The sequence below is a fragment of the Dasypus novemcinctus genome, chromosome 3 (assembly GCF_030445035.2).
Source record: "Dasypus novemcinctus isolate mDasNov1 chromosome 3, mDasNov1.1.hap2, whole genome shotgun sequence".
In the NCBI taxonomy this organism is placed as follows: domain Eukaryota; kingdom Metazoa; phylum Chordata; class Mammalia; order Cingulata; family Dasypodidae; genus Dasypus; species Dasypus novemcinctus.
The window spans coordinates 5,875,716-5,891,619 of record NC_080675.1 but is presented as its reverse complement, the minus strand read 5'-3'; the positions used below and the strand labels follow the sequence as shown (position 1 = coordinate 5,891,619).

At 65.2% G+C, this 15,904-nt stretch overlaps 1 protein-coding gene across 1 annotated transcript; it reads left to right on the top strand.

Moving 5' to 3' along the window:
* The first annotated feature begins 7,718 nt into the window (after positions 1-7,718).
* Positions 7,719-15,177, top strand: DLK1 (delta like non-canonical Notch ligand 1). Its single transcript, XM_004479019.4, has 5 exons — positions 7,719-7,826; positions 9,013-9,076; positions 9,509-9,642; positions 12,476-12,617; positions 14,199-15,177. The coding sequence occupies exons 1-5, from the start codon at positions 7,760-7,762 to the stop codon at positions 14,944-14,946; spliced, it is 1,155 nt and encodes a 384-aa protein (XP_004479076.1). The 5' UTR covers positions 7,719-7,759; the 3' UTR covers positions 14,947-15,177.
* Positions 15,178-15,904: the final 727 nt, after the last annotated feature.

Genomic DNA, 15,904 nt, shown 5'->3' with positions numbered 1-15,904 from the left:
GATCGACCAAGCCCCAGTGCCGGCCACAGCTGGCGGAGGGACGTGGGAGGAGGGAAAATACAATCAGAAGTAATTGGCCCATTGGAGAGGGCAGGAAAGAGGCGGAAAGAAACGCGGCTAAAGGCTGGAGGCAGATCTTCCCGGGGCAGCGGCTCCCGGGGCTTTAGACGCCCCGCTCATGCTGAGGCGCCCCTGCCCCAGCCCGCGCCCTCATCGATTCCTCAATAAATGGCACGACTCAACCCCATAAGCACTTAATGGGAACCTACTGCGAGCCGAATTCTAGGCGTGGAGGCCTGGGAAGAAAGGACTTCCTCCCTCCCTCCCTCTCTCCCTCCCTCTCTCCCTTCTTTCCTCCCTCCTTCGTCCCTCCTCCATCCCTCCTTCCTTCTTCCCTCCCTCCCTTTCACGAAAGCTTTCAGCAGGAACGTGCTCTGGACAGACTTGCATTTAGAAACCCTCTCTCCAGCTCCCGCTCTGCAGACCTAGGGCAGGGCAGGAGGCCGTGGCAGTCAGCTGCGAGGGAGGGGACCGGCGTGAGCCCCCAGGACTTGTGCGGCGGCCGCGTGCGTGGTGGGCAGGAAGGGCTGCAGGAGGGAAGGGGCACCGCAGCCAGGCATCGGCTTTGGAGAGGTCAAGGCCGCCGGCAGGTGCGGTCAGGCCAGAGGCTAGTGGAGGGAGAGACGACGAAGAAGGTGGAGGCGAGGCCACCCAGGAAGCAGGCCTCCCCATTTCCCCCTCTCCTGACCGCAGCCGTCCAGAGGCTGGGGCGGGGGGCTCACAGAGCAAAGGCCAGAGCTGCCTGCCCAGTCCCAACCCAGGATGCCACCCCCGGGACAGGATTTCTTCTCTGTTTTGAGTCTGGGGGCTTTGGGGCCAGAGCTCAGGTGGGTGCTTTTAAACAAGTACACCCTAAGGGACATTTCACAGTAAACTTTCACAGGCACCCTGGCAGAGGCTCCAGTGCCCCGACGCTTCTTGTCCTGCTTTGCCACTTCCTTGCTGTGTGGCCTACAGGTAACCGCTCAGCCTCTCTGGCCCCAGCACCCAGCTCCGTGGATGAGAGGGTTCCCCCACCCACGGAGGGCAAGAGGAGCGAGGCGCCGGGACGGGCCTTCTCGGCAGGCACCGAGTGACGGCTCATTATAAAAGGTCAGAAGGGTCTGGGCCTGAGCAGGCCGCGCCTTGGGGTGGGGGGGTGGGGTCAGCTCAGGCCGGGGTCCCCTGCCCCCTTCCCCGGCCGGAGCTTGGCTGCAGGCAGCGAGGTAGGGCTCTGGAGGCCCGGCGTGTCGCCATAGGAACGCGCTCGCGAGAGCAGCGAGGAGCCAGGCGCTAGGGGAGGTGGGGCGAGCGTGGGGGTGCTGCCTGAGGCCGCCAGGCAGCTGCTCCCACATTCCTAGCAACAGAGCTGGGGGGACCAGGCAGGACGAGAACCAGGTGCAGGAAGGGCCACAACCTTGGGGGGGTGTCTTCCCTTCAGGAACCCCAATTTGGGGGAGGGCAAGATGGAGAACCCCGAAAGAGAGGTGGTGAGAGGGCGGCTGGCTAGAGAGGGCCACGCGGCCGTGGCCAGTTGCTAGGACACTGGCTCTTTCTGAGGGGCCCATGGAAACCCTTGGCGGACCCTCTGTGCCTCATTCACTTGGTCATTAATTCACTTAACCCACAAAGAGCGCGTGGGCAGCGCTGCCCACCACCGGCCGCGGCGACCCCGGGTCCTGGCCCCGGCCCGGCCCGACGCACAAATCTGTTAATGCGGGTGGAGAGATGTGTTCCGAGGGACAGGGACGCCCGGGGCGGCTGGAGCGGGCCACGCGCCTGGGCCACGACCCACGGGCAGGGCCACGACCCACGGGCAGGGCCACGGGCCTGGGCCAAGACCCACGGGCAGGGCCACGAGATGGGGAGGGCGGGAGGACCGGTGGGCAAGGGGACTCTCCCTTCCCACCCACCCCTGGACCCTCCTCGGGGATGGGCACGGAGGGCCCCGCCGTGGCCGGAGACGCCCGACACCGAAGACACAGACGCACACCGAAAACACTTTGTGAAAAACGTAATTGGATGAAAATACTCCTGCTTCCTGACAAATAAGAGACTAAATATAGCCCGGGAACCTCTTAAATTCCTCGAGAGCTGTACGTTTCCACATCCCTAAACTTCACAGGTGCGGCCGGCCGAGCCTCAGTTCCCCTCCTCCTTTTCCAGACACAGACGCCGAGAGGCAGGGCGGCTGTGATTCTGCCACGCTCGCCCCCAAATCTCTGGAGCCGGGCCTGGAGGGCGCCCTCCTTCCAGGGGCCGGGGCCGGAGAAGAAAAGTCCCCCAGCGGCTGCAGGAGGCCCGGGTTCTTCTCGGTGGCAGCACTCTGCTGGCGCCTTAGGGGCGGCCGACTAGCTGGGGCTTCGCGGGAGGACTGGGTGGTCTGGGGAAAGGGGGGCTTCGTGACCAGGCGACTCTGAGCATGAAGGCAGGGGAGGCCACAGAACACTTAAGAATTGTAAAGAGGGATTGCACCCAAGGTCGCCCCGGGTCCCTACCATTCCCTGGCATCTCCCACGTGTGCATGTGCCGCCACGCCCCCACCGCCCCCACCGCCCTCTGACGACTCCAGGCAGGTACAGGCTGTGCCCCCCACGAGGACCCCCGCCCCGGCCTGTGCATCCTTGCCGGCTCGGCTGGAGGACAGCACCCCCAAGAGGAGCTCAGCCCCCCACTTCTCCCCCGAGCCCCTCTGGTGCCCCCTCTGCTCGCCCTGCCCCTGGCGGCACCTAGAGCTCCCCACTTGGAGGTGAGGGGCCACCTGGATGGCGCTTGGCCCACCCCAGCCCCTGGCAGAGCCCCAGGCCCATGCAGGAGTTTCGTGGCACACAGGCAGATGAAAGACCACATTTAAGAGGGGAGCCTCTGTTTTATGGAAAATTAACTTCTGGGAATTTCTGGCGAAGGAAGAATTGCTGTACTTTTCACCAAAGCCTATGTCGACGGCAAAAGGATGAAAAGACTCTTATGTGCTCCGCTCCTAGTTTCCTGTCCTCTGGGTGGGAGCGCGGTGGGGACCCCCCCCCCCCAGCACTCTACGTGCAGCATGACTCAGTGGCACCTGGTAAGAGGATAATTTGATTGCTGATGCGGACAATTAGACCTGTGAACCTGCCATCCACGTCGATTCCAATGGCGAGAAATTGAATCCTATTGATGACGGAAAAGTGGCTCTGTTTAGGGAGAGGTGCGACCCCACAGGGAGACCAAACGAAACGCGGACCCGAACTAATGCGCGGCCCCCTCTGCCCCTTCGTTCTGGTCTCTTCCGCGCCCCGGGGCAGGCTGCGGGGCCTGGGGGTGCTGCGCTCCTCCTCTCCCGCACAGCGGCACCTGCGGGTCTGCGTGGAGTCCTCGGGGGACACGTGTGGGTCTCCGGCGCTCCCCCCTCACCCCCTCCCGGCAGAGGCCCAGAGTGTCACGCGCCCGCCAGGCGCCACGCACGGGGCACAGGAGTGGGGTTGGCGCCCGCCGTGGCCATGTCCTCCGGGGTTCGGCTGATCGCGAAGCCACTTCAGACTGAAGAGGCTTCTCTCTGATTGAACTAGAAACCATCATGTTCTGGAACCTGAGTGTACCCGGTGAGCCTCCCAGTTCCTTCCGCCCCACTCCTCCGCCCCCCCCGCCCCCCCAGGCAGGACAAGAGAGAACATCACCCTCCAAAGACGAACTTTGGGCTTGGAAAATAATGCAGATCGTGGCAGCTGGGCCTGAAGCACTCACAACCCCCCAGATGGCCCAGCCTCTCCCAGCCCATGGCCCAGGGGGCCTCCCACCCTCCCACCTGCCCAGTTCCCTGGGAACCCTCCGGTCGGCTCTGCCAAGGCCTTGGCACTGGGGTTCCAAGCAGACCTGGGTTCGAATCCTGACTCCACTTCTTGGGAGCTGATGGGACTGTCCAGCAACTGTCCAGCCTCAGTGTCCCCTTCTTGGTGAAGGGCCTTGCAATTTCGAGCCGGCCGGGCTGGCAGTGGGGCTGCCTCTGCCGGGCCCTAGCCCCAGGGGGTGCTTGGGATCTAAATTGGAAAGCCCGGGAGAGGCAGAAGAGGCAGCCCCCTCCCCCGCACTGGCCTATAAGCCCCCAGCCAGGTCATCAAGGACAGGGCCACTGCCTGCTGGCTGTCCCAGGATGCTCTCCTGGGGTATCTCCAAGCACCAGTCCCCCCTCGTTGGCTGAGCGGTCATGTTGGGGGCCACCCCATCTCAGGCAGGGCCAGGGGAGCCCCGTGTCCTCTCTGGGAGGGAGGCTGGAAGATGCGCTGTTGGGGGGGCGGGGGGTAGGAGGGATGAAGGCACCTGGGGCAGCTGGGCCTGGCCTAGATGCCAGTCTTTGCGAGGCCTCAGTTTCCCCCATTGGCACAACGGTACGACGTCACACCAGGACCTGGGTCAGTGGGGGGCTCAGACAGAAGCCCCCCAAATAAAAAAAAAAACATTTGGGCAAGAAACAAAGCTCCAAGGTATGGAGATTCTCGGGGTGGGGGGAGAGAGCAGAATGTTGGGATGGGGGAGACCCGAAGCGCCTGCCCAGCCCCATCCTCTGCCCCCCCCCCCCAATCAGGGATTCTGGGTGTGTAAATGGCGAGGTGGGCTGGCCGGGCTGGGGCGGGCTGAGAGGGAAGGGAGAGGGGAGGGGGGTAGCGTTTCTTTGGCTCCCTTGGAAAACTTTAACCCCCTCACCCAGCCCAGGCAAGCAGCCTCGGGGCAGAGGGGGGAAGGGACCCAGCTTCCAGGCGACACCAGGGCACTCCAAACCGTCCCCGCAGCTGGCGGGTCCAGTGCACACAATCCCTCCCGCCCCCCAGGCCCACGTGCTGCGCTGCCGGGGGAGGGGCTGAGAGTGGGGGGCTGCAGGCTCTCCGAGGCCCCAGGGGGGCAGGCCCTGGAGGGAGGCCCGGATGAAGGAGGGGGCGCCCTGCCCCCCCCACCCCCACCAGGAGCCAGCGGCTCCTCCCCGGGCCGGATTGGCCCGTCCCGCTCCCGTGCGCTCCGCAGCGGTGGCGGCCGGCCAAGCCCCTGCCCTGGCTGCTCCCGACGCCCCTTTCCGGGGTCTGCCAGCTGCAGGGAGGCCCCCGCCCCGGGAAGCGACAAACGCCTCATTGAGAGTGGCGCGCACCAGGCACCTCTGGTTGGCGGCTGTCCTGCGGGACAGGAAAGCCCCCTCCTGGCCCGCGGGGGCTCGGAAGGGGCTGCCCGCGCCGGGGGAGGGGCGGGAGGGGCGGGGCCCTCGGCTGGGCGCAGTGGTTCCCCCGCTGGAGAGACCCGAGTTCCCTGGGGGCAGGTGCGGCATTCCTGCCTGGGGACTCGGAAGCCGGGCTCGGGGCGGGGTTCCGGGGCCCTGGGCAGGGAGGATGGACGTGGGATGGGGGCGCAGGCGCTTGGGGGCCGAGGGTCTCCCTTTAGGCTTAAGCTGGTGACATTTGGACACTGACTCCATTGCGCAAGAATGCTCTCCCCAAACCCCCCTCCCTTTCCAAAACTGGGGAGGCAGCGGGTGCGAGGGGCCCGCCGGCGGACACGCTCGGGGACCGCTGTCCTCCCGCTGCTCCCCACGCAGCCCACAGCGCTGCTGAGGTGGCAGTGGGAAGGGGGGGCGTCGGCGGGAAGCGGGGGCCCCACCCCCACCCCGCCCAGGACCGGGACGGCGCCCCAAGCACCCCCGTCCCTCCTGGACTGAGAGGGATAATTCTGGAGACTGAGGTCAGCGAGGAGAGGATAGGGGCAGGAGGCAGGAGGCAGGTGGCCAGTGGGCCCTTGGGTTGGGGCTGCGCCCAGCTCCCAGGGCCCCTGGCCAGACATCTTCCACCTCTAGACTCAGTCCCTCCCCTCGAGGAAGGGCGCCGGGTAACAGAAATGCTGGGGGTCGCCTGGGTGGGCAGGGGTCCCGCCTCTAACGCCCCCCATCTTGGTTTTGCTGTAGAGAACACTGAGGAAGAGCCCTCTCCACAAGGGGGGGGGGCTGCCCTCCAGCCTCCAGGCAGCCTCCCAGCCACCGTCCAGCCACCTGCCCAGGGGGTCCCCACGCAGGGCTGGTGTGCGGGGGCTCCCCCCCTTCGCGCGGCATGGCCAGCGTGCCACCATCCTGCGAGGGCTCAAAACCCCCTCCTCCCAATGCAGGGACAAGGCAGAGACTCCCACCGCCGTGGGGAAGGGGACGCCGTGCACTGCGTCGGGACACTTATGTAAATTAGGCTGTGTCACTTAAGCAGGCACAGATGACCCCTCCACAGGTCACGACCTCCTGAGACCCTTCCCTGGAGGTTAAACGCTTTTACTCCCCTCCACCCTCCTCTGACACCTCTCCATCCTCCTGAGCCCCCCTGATTCCCCGGGGGGAAGTGGAGGAGCCATGGGCTGAGGCTGGGGGGCCGGGCGCCCAGTGAAAGTCCGGGGGGTAGGGTCTCCAGAGGGCCAGCATCCCTTCCCCCACGCCCGAGACCCCCAGCTGGAGGCCTCCCCGGGGGCGTGGAGTCGTGCCGAGCGCCTGCATGTGAGCCAGTGTGAACACGTGTGTCAGCTTGCCCCCCCGGAGTTGGCGTGGGCGAAGGTGAAGGCCACAGGGTGTGCACGTGGCGGGGTGGACTGCGGGTCGGGAGGCTGTTTGTCTACGTGTGTGTTTGTGAGTGTGGAACCAGGAGCCCCGGCTCTGTGACTCTGCGGGAACGGGCATGTGTGCTGTGCACATCAGGCGTGCAGCTGGGCACGTGTCCAGGAGAGTCCATGTGTGCTAGCCAGTGTACGGGTTTCGGCGTGACGAAGGCCCTGATTGTGCAGGCGAGGGTGTGTGTGGGCTTGTGCGATGAAACACGCACCCAGGTGTCCGCATGTGTCCCCGGGGGTTTGTACGTTTACGTGTGTGCATGGCTGAGGGCGCGTGTGCGTGGAGAGGCAGGCACACGTCCGGCTATGCCCGCGTGTCCCTTCACCTGCCTGCCCTCCGTCACTACGCATGTGGCTCTCCTGGCTGCTCCCGTGACGGGCATCTGTGTTGCAGTGTGTGTCGCGTGGCAGTGTGTGTGCTTCCAAGGGGGGCTGCATTTTCCTGCGCCTTTATGTTTGGGGGCATGGGTGTCTAAGGCTTTTCAGAAGTGCTTTTTCTAGGCGGGTGTGTGATTCTGTGCAAACCCCACGTCTTCAGAGCGTGCACCCGTGTTTTTTCTGGGTAGGTGACCCACGACACGCAGCCCGGGACCTCTGCCACGAGGGTCTGGGTCCCTGAGCGCGGTCTTCTGCCTTCCAGCGAGTCCCTGCGCCCCGGGCCCTGTGCGGTCCACGGCACCCTGTCCGCGGCGGGCCCCCGCGTGTGCGCCCGTGTGCCGTCCTGTGCGAGGAGCGTGTGCTACCCGCGCGCGGGCTACCTGCGCCCGCTCGGCCAAGCGTCCCCCCCGCGGGGGCGGGCGCCTTGCCGGGCGGCCGCCGCGGTGGGGGGCGGCCCCGCGAGGGGCGGGGGTCACCGGGACTGGCCGGCGCCGGCCCCGTGCGCGCGGAGGCGGGGGCGGGGGGCGGGGGGGAAGGAACGAAAAGGGCGGCGCGCGCGGCGGCGGCGGCAGCTCGGCGGCGGCAGCGGAGAGCGCAGCGCGCGGCCCGGCGCAGCCCTGGCTTTCCCCTCGCTGCGTACCCGCGCCCCCCTTCCGCGTCCGCAACCAGAAGCCCAGCGCGGCGCCGGGAGCCGGACCCCTGCCTGCACCTCTCCCGGGACCGCGACCCCGACCGCCCCGCGATGACCGCGACCGGAGCCCTCCTGCCCGTCCTCTGGCTCCTGCTGGCCTTCGGCCCCAGGGCCCATGGTGAGCCCCCTGTGCCCGGCTCGCGCCCTCCGCGGGGAAGCCTGCGACGCCCACCCCCCGGGCCGCCGGGGCCCCGCGCGCCGCGTCCCGTGCGCCCCAACGCCCACCTGTCCCGCCCGACCCGAAGCCCCGCGCTGTGCCTGCCGCGCCCTCCCCGCCACCCTCGCGTGCCAAGCCCGGCCCTGGGGTCTCGGGGGACAGGGGAGGAAGTGTGGGACCCCCAGCCCTTCCCCGCCCCGCAGAAGTGTGCTCGGAGATAGTCTGTGCGCCCGGAGAGGAGGTATGCAGGAATGAGGTGATGCTGCTGGGGGGGATTCTCCGTAAAAGGCTCTGGGTGCAACTTTGGGGTGTCCCTGTGTGCCCGAGCCACAAACAGGTCCCTGGGGGGCGATGGGGGTGACTTGGCTCCAACCAAGAGCCCAGCCCCGGCCCTCCTGCGCACGTTTCTCTGGGTGAGGGGCTGCGCACTCTCTGCAGCCGCCATCTGTCTCTGGCGGCGAGAGTTGCCCCCTCCCCGCAGTGCCCCCCGGTACTGCACCAGTGGCTCTGGGAGGGAGCTTTCTGGAAAGCTGGAGGGTGAACTGAGCAACTACACACAGCAGGCGCCTTTTGAACCGTGTTGGAGCCCTCGGCCAGCACGGCCAAGCCCTCGCCCCCCCTCTTAGTGTGGACAGTCTGGGGAAGGGGCTGTTGGGGAAACTTGACCTGTGTGTCTGGCTTAACCGGGATAACGTTAAAGAAAAATCCAGACGCTTTACCTGTGAGCCCGCCAGGTGAACCTGTCTGGGCTTCCCAGAGCTCAAAATCTGCCGCTTGTCGCTCTTAGCTCACTTGGCCAGAGTGAGGGTTTGGCTGAAAGACCAGGGGTCAAATCTTTCCACCCACTGGCTCCCCATTCCCGCTTTTAGGAGGCTTTGAGGTGTTGGTGAGTGAGTGTTTTTGAAAAATAAAATAAAAGGTTTCTGAGCTTCTCCTGAGAACTAGGGAACATAATGTGGTCACCCCATCCCCAGCGACACAGTAGAGACGCCGCAGCCTGTGCATGGATATGAAATGCCTACTGTGTGCAGCGCTGGAGGCTCCTCGGCGTCCTCGAGGGCAGCGGGGGGCTGCTGGGGAGAAAGGTGGCCTTGCCTTGGGTCTCGGGGTGTCGCCGGGTGAATTGTGTCCTCTTTCTGTGCCGTAGGAGCTGATTGCTACCCGCCTTGCCACCCCTTAAACGGATTCTGCGACGATGACGACGTTTGCAGGTAAAGGAGAGGTTCCCAAGAGGCAGTTTGGGGGGGGGGCCGGGGCAGAATCGGGGGCAGGCACAACAAGCGGGGGTGGGGCTCAGTCCCTGGGCTGCAGTGGCTGAAAGCTGTTAGGGGACCTAAGGGAGAGAAGAGGGCAGGGCTGAGGGGCTGCCACAGCTTGTATCTGTTTTCCCAGAAGTGAAGTGAGGTGGGGGGAGAGCCCCCTGCAGGGTGAGTCGGCTGCAGGCCACTGCGGCAAAACGCAGCAGCGTCGGGGCTCTTGGGGACCCCTGCTTGTCTGATCCTCGATGTTGTCAGGTGCCTGACAGTCGCTTCCCAGGGCCCGCTGGCAGAGACCTCCCGGACTCTTTGTTCTACAGAAAGGGGTCCCGGGCTCCCTCTCCAGCTCTGCCACCCCCTTTTCTGGCCCTATTCCCCCCCCTCCAGGTGCCATCCTGGCTGGGATGGCCCCCAGTGCAACGACTGCCTGCCCGATCCCGAATGTGTCAATGGAATCTGCTACGACGAGCCTGGGCAGTGCGTGTGCGATGATGGCTGGGACGGAAAGTTCTGCGACATAGGTTGGCAAGCGCCCTGGCCCACCCCCACCTCCCCATGCCCCTGCCCCTCTTCCCCCAGCCGCCTCCCCCCAGCCAGCGGGGTCACCTGCCCTCTCTTCTCCCCCTTGTTCCACACACCTGGGGCCTCGGGGTGGCATTGTCTGGGGTTGAGAGCTTGTCATACGTAGGGACTTAATATTGCTTGCCTCTGTGCCGCCAGCCTCCAGAGCGGGTGCTGGGGTGGGATGGGGTGGGGGCCTGCGCGTTAAATAAAAAGTCCCGGAATAAACACGCACACGCAGAGCCGAGGGAGGGGGGACCCCGGGGTTTGGGCAACCTGTCTTGGTGCCTGGAGCTCAGAGAGGGGAAATGGTTCAGGGCAGCTCAGAGCCAAGACTCAAAGATAATCACACCAAGAGCACGCGAGGCAGCAAAAGGCAAATCCACAAGTAAACAAGTGGGGGTAGGAGGCACTCGGTGGGGGGGCGCAGGAGCTCCAGCGGGACCACCAAGGTGGGGGTGGGGGCCTAGGAGGAAGAGGGGAGGGGAGGGGAGGTGCGGGGCTGGAGCAAGCCTGGGTGCACCTTGGTGGGACCTGCTGACCTTCTGAGAACTGAGAATTGGCTGCCCCTGCGTTTTCGGGACTGTCCTTTGGCAAAACCAGCCCTGGAGCCTGGGCACACCGAAACCCCGCAGGGAGCCTCTCAGCTGCCTAGGCGGCTGCCAGGGTCCTCTGTCCTGGTCCCCAGCGTGAGCAGAGCCCACCCAGAGGCACCCTTGGGTCAGCAGCTCATTCCCCCTCTCCCCCCACCACCTCATGGGAAATGAAACAGCTTTGACAAGCTAACCAGGGTGCTCATGGGACGAGGGAAACTGAGGCCCAGAGAAGGCAAAGAGCCTGCTCAGGGGGTTCAGCCAGGCTGAAAACCGACTCTCCCCAGCCCCAGAAAGGGGTTAACTCTCGCCGGTGACCGTTTGTAAGGGTCTCCCTCGAGGACCACCTAAGAGCATGTTTTGGCCGGGCTCTGGACCACCGCGCTATCCCCTCCCCTGAGCTGTGCACTGCCCCCCCCAGTATGGCGTGGGGTTTGACCCACCGCTTACTCATGCTTGGGCCTGCAGCTCGGCCGCCCCTCGCGGCCGCGGCGGCTCGGAGCCGTGTCCTGGGGCTCCCAGAGAGGCCCCCTTTTGGGATCGGGGCTAAGCACTTAGCCTGGAGCCTGGCCGCTCTGCTCTCTAAGGCCAGGACTCCCATGCTGGAATTTTCCAGACAAAAGCACCCCTCCCAGTGGCACACCCCCTCCCTGCCAAGTTGACAGAGGGCTCCAGCTTGGGGGTCGGTGGACAGTGTGGGGTGCTGAGAGACGATCAGCCCTCTGGAAAATCGCCACCCTCCCCCACCCCTCCCCCGTCTTTGACTTCCGTGTGGCCACAGCTGCTGTCCCCCGCGGGGACCCTGGGTGGCCTCCGCCTTGTAGCAGGTGAATTTACCCCTGCTTGCGGTTTAGGGGTCCAGGAGGAGAGAGGCCTCCTGACCCCCAGCCATGAGGCTGGATATCATGGGACAGGGGCAGGGAAGAGGCTGGGGTGGGGGCCAGCTCTTCAACTTCCATGTGGGATTCCGAGGGGCAGGGGGGCCGGGGGCCGGCGCGGGGAGGTGGCGTGTGTGAGAGCCCTGCCTCGCTGCCCTGTGATGACGGGGATAAATCTTCATGTTTCCTTGCACCAAACCGGGCTCCAAAGGAAACTCTCGTGGGCACCCGAGGTTTTCCTTATTGATCTTCCCTCTGGGAGAGTGCAGGTGACCCTAAAAGACAGGACAAAACCTGCACAAGTGTCCTCGGCCCCGGGGGACCCCCCCCGTCCCCGGCCCCTCAACTTGTTGCGTCTCTAGCCAGCCCTGGCTTTCAATTTGGCACACGCAGCAGCTTGAATCCTTGAGAATGCAAGCTGAAAGCTTGCTAAAAAAAAATCAGCCCTGCCTTTTACAAGTGGGGAGACTGAGGCATGTGGGGGGTGGGGTGCCGCTGAGCTCGGCGGCAGTAGGCCGGCCCTGCTGGGGAGCTGGGGTCTCCACTGTCAGAGAGCCCCTGACCCCGGCCCCTCTGTGGGCCACTCCTGGCTGGCCGAGCCCGGCTAATGAAGAGCGCGCGGCGGGAGGCGCCGGGGGCGGCGGCGAGGCCCCCCTCGCTCGGCCCCCAGCGCCATGGTTTTGAATCCGCTGCTTTCAATAGATGTGGCTTTTTAACAAAATCGTGGACCCCCTTCATCTAGACCCTTAGAGCAGGCAGAGAGAGCCATCGGGCGGCGCAGCCTTCCCGACCCCCACGGGGTCTCCTCCTCTGTTTTCCCCCTGCCCCACTTGGATGAAAAACTGGGAACCGCAGGCGTTTTCCCGAGGGCTGACTTTCACACCCGGTGGCGGGGGCTGCGGTGGCGGGGGGCTGCGGTGGAGGGGGGCGACTCGGCTCTTTTGCAATCGGCCTTAGGGACTGGCTTGGGGGGGAGGGGCCGGAGGTAAAGGTCACCGACCTGGCACTGGACCTCAGGGGTGACCGTCCCAGGCCCCGCCCCACCGCAGGGAGCCCCCTCCGATCGCCGAGACGCCATTTACTCAGAACGGGGTTTTGGGGGGGCATGGCACCCGCAGACTCGGGAGCCATTTGGTGGCCATTTGCAGGGAAGCACAGTCACTGGACGCTCCCCTGGGGTCCCTGTCCCACATGTGTTACCCCATTTGCCAGCCGGAAGGCTCTGCCTCCCCTTGCCCACCCTGGCAGCTCTCCTCTGCCTCCCTGGTGGAGGGGGTGACAAAGGTCCGGTTTTCTCTGTGTCCACCCCCCCCCCCCCCCAGACACCCGGGCTTGCATCTCCGGCCCCTGCGCCAACAACGGGACCTGCGTCAACATCGAGAAAGGCCACTACACGTGCTCCTGTCCCCCTGGCTACTCGGGGCGGGTCTGCGAGAAGAAGATCGGCCCCTGCGTGGTCAACGGGTAAATCCTCTCTTTGACCCTGTGTGATCTGGTGACCGCCGCTTTTGAGCCCCGCCTCCCCTGCCCCGAAGTCCCTTTCAGCCTCGCCCTGCTGGCTCTGCCGGCCAACGCGGCCGTGTGCCACGGGGGGCCGTCCGAGACGAGGGCTCCGAGGGGGCCCCTGCCAGCTGCCCCTCTCCTCTGAGTCTCTCGCAGGTGATTGCAGATGCCCGTGACATCCCCGAGCCCCGAGGGGTGTCAGTGGCCGTAGACTGGGGCGGGCAAGCCAAAGCGCGGTGGCCTAATTTTCTAAAGGCGAAGGTCGGGGCTCAGCAGGCCCGGGCACCACTGGGGTACACCGGGGGGCCTGGGGAGCCTGCCATTTTCCATGACGTCTGGAAGGGGACCACGGGCAGCCCAGGAGCTGGGGAGGACAGCAACCAGAAGGGTAGGGGTCGGGGCTGGGCAGAGGCCCTGGAGACAGCCAGACAGACAATCGGCCACGTCCTCCCCGGCCCCTTCCTGCGTGGCGCTTTCAGGCCCAGCAGCTGCCCTGATCTGTGCTGCGCTGAGCCGTTTCCACCCTTGATGGGACTTAAGCCGGGACCCGGAGCGGTGGCGACAGAGGCAGGGTCTGAATCCAAACGGGAACCCAGTCCTGGGCCCTTCCCCGTGCAGACCCCGGAGCCCAAGTGCCCAGGAAGCCGGTTTTGCCCCAGCCTTCCAGGGCACCGCCCACCTCCCCCAGTCGGCGGCCAAGAGAGAGGGGTGCTCAGAAGGGGGTGGTGACGCCTGGACTCCCTTTCTGCTTACTGGCAGGAAGGGAAGAGGCCGGGCGAGTCCTTTCCAGTGTTTTGCTTTGCTCTCTAGCAGCCTCGAGCCAGTCTGTCAAAACAGAACGCAGGGTCCTTGAGATGCCTTCAGAGGCCAGCTCGGCCAGCCCGTGCCCTGAAGCGGGGGGCTCTTTTCCTGGGCTTCTAGCCCCTTTCTTTCCTGGGGTTCTGGCATTTAGCAGATGACAAAAGGCCCGCTCCTGGAAAACACTTACCTCAAATGCTCCTCGCGTTCTGCTTTGAGCAAACAGCTTTGGCCCGCAGCTGCTCTTAGGTGAATGGGCCCAAGTTCAGCCTGCAGACAGACGAGTGTTTTTCACCCCGGGGGTGTCCTGCACAATAGCCCTCAGGCCCACTCTGCTGAAAATAACTCTCAAAATAAGAAGCAGGGGCCGGGGGAGAGGGGGGCGGGTACTGGTGGAAGAAGTGGCAGGAGCCAGGGAGTGGGCACTTGCCGCATCCAAGGAGGGGCTCCGGGACGGGTGCTCCCCGACTTTTCCTCTCCCAACCTCAGTTTCCCTGCCTGTCCAGCGGCCAGTCGCCAGTCCTCCTGTTGGAAGGATGAAATAAGGGACGGAAAGGAGGTCAGGTGGGCTGCCCGCCGGCAGCGCGAGGGGCGTGGGGCCCCCACAGGCTGGGGTCCTGGGGCCCCGCGCCTCCCCATGCCCGGTCTCACTCGCCCGCCGGGCACACCCGGAGCGCCAGCCCACTCACCCCCATTCTAGCCCGGCCCCCCGAGCGCCCTGTACCGTGTCCCCGTGTGTTGCAGCTCCCCTTGCCAGCACGGAGGCACCTGCGTGGACGACGAGGGCCGGGCCTCCCACGCCTCCTGCCTGTGCCCCCCGGGCTACTCGGGCAATTTCTGCGAGATCCTGGCCGCCAGCTGCGTGCCCAACCCCTGCGAGAACAACGGCGTCTGCACCGACATCGGCGGCGACTTCCGCTGCCGCTGCCCGCCCGGCTTCGTCGACAAGACCTGCAGCCGCCCGGTGACCCTGTGCTCCAGCAGCCCCTGCCAGAACGGGGGCACCTGCCTGCCGCACTCCCAGGTGAGCTACGAGTGTCTGTGCAAGCCCGGGTTCACGGGCCTCACCTGCGCCAAGAAGCGGCCGTCCGGCGCCCAGCAGGTCACCCGCGTGCCCAGCGGCTACGGGCTGACCTACCGCCTGACGCCGGGGGTGCACGAGCTGCCCGTGCCGCAGCCCGAGCACCGCATCCTCAAGGTGTCCATGAAGGAGCTCAACCGCAGCGAGCCGCTGCTCAGCGAGGGCCAGGCCATCTGCTTCACCGTCCTCGGCGTGCTCACCGGCCTCGTGGTGCTGGGCACGGTGGGCATCGTCTTCCTCAACAAGTGCGAGGCCTGGGTGTCCAACCTGCGCTACGGCCACCTGCTGCGCAAGAAGAAGAACCTGCTGCTGCACTACAACAGCGGCGAGGACCTCGCGGTCAACATCATCTTCCCCGAGAAGATCGACATGGCCACCTTCAGCAGGGAGGCCGGCGAGGACGACGTCTGAGCTGCGTCCCCCGCCGGCGGCCCCCGTCCTCGCGGGGCCGCGCCCCCCTCCCTGCGGTCTGTGCCCCCGTGTGTGGTGGAGCTTGCTCTGTTTTGTGTTGAGTCTGGTGGCCGCTCCGCTTCCATCTTCTGTCTTTGTGTTGCCGTGTGAACAACGCTGGCGCCGAGAACCCCCCCTTCCTCCCTCTTAACGCATGATACAAAATATAATAAGAGTTGCCTCTTTCAAAAAGTTAGATTAAGTATGTTATTCTAAACGCAAAGAGCAAAATATCAAAAAAGACCAAAAAAAAACATGGCAACGGAACCGGGGCTCGGTGCCGAGGTGTCCCCCCTCCCCGTCCCATCCCGGGTTGGGGGGGGCCTTGCCCACAGAGCCCTCGTGCAACCGCCACGCGTGCCGTGCACGACCGCTCACTGTGAAAAGGCTCAAATCTCTTTCGTTCGTTTTAAGTCTCACGCACCCACACCCGACTCGCACTCACGTCAAGTTCTCCAACGCTGCCGCCTTTTAGAGCTTTCCGGTTGATTTGCGATTTCGCAGAGTGCGCCGGCCGTGTGGCAAGCAGAGAGAGTCCTGGGTTGGCTGCCGGGGCCGGGGGACCGGGACCCCCGGCCCCGGCCTGCCACCAGCTCGCCGTGCGATCCTTGGCGAGACCCCCCTCCTTCCCAGGCCCGCCTCTCCTCCCCCCTCGAGCGAGGGGCTCGAGTGGGCTCAACATCGAGGTCCTCTCTAGCTCTAAAACCCTGACTTGGGAACGAAGAGTAGGAACCAGAGCCGAGCTGGAGGCTGCCAATTAGGATCTGATGAAGACTTGGTCTCATCCTAAGGTCCGACGCATTTTGGCCTATCCTGGATGCACACTTGACACTTCAAAACGAACCCTGACTGCACTTGCTCCAGTGGGGATGGGGTCCAGGAGACCCCATCCCTCCCATGTGGAGGAAAAAAAAAAAAA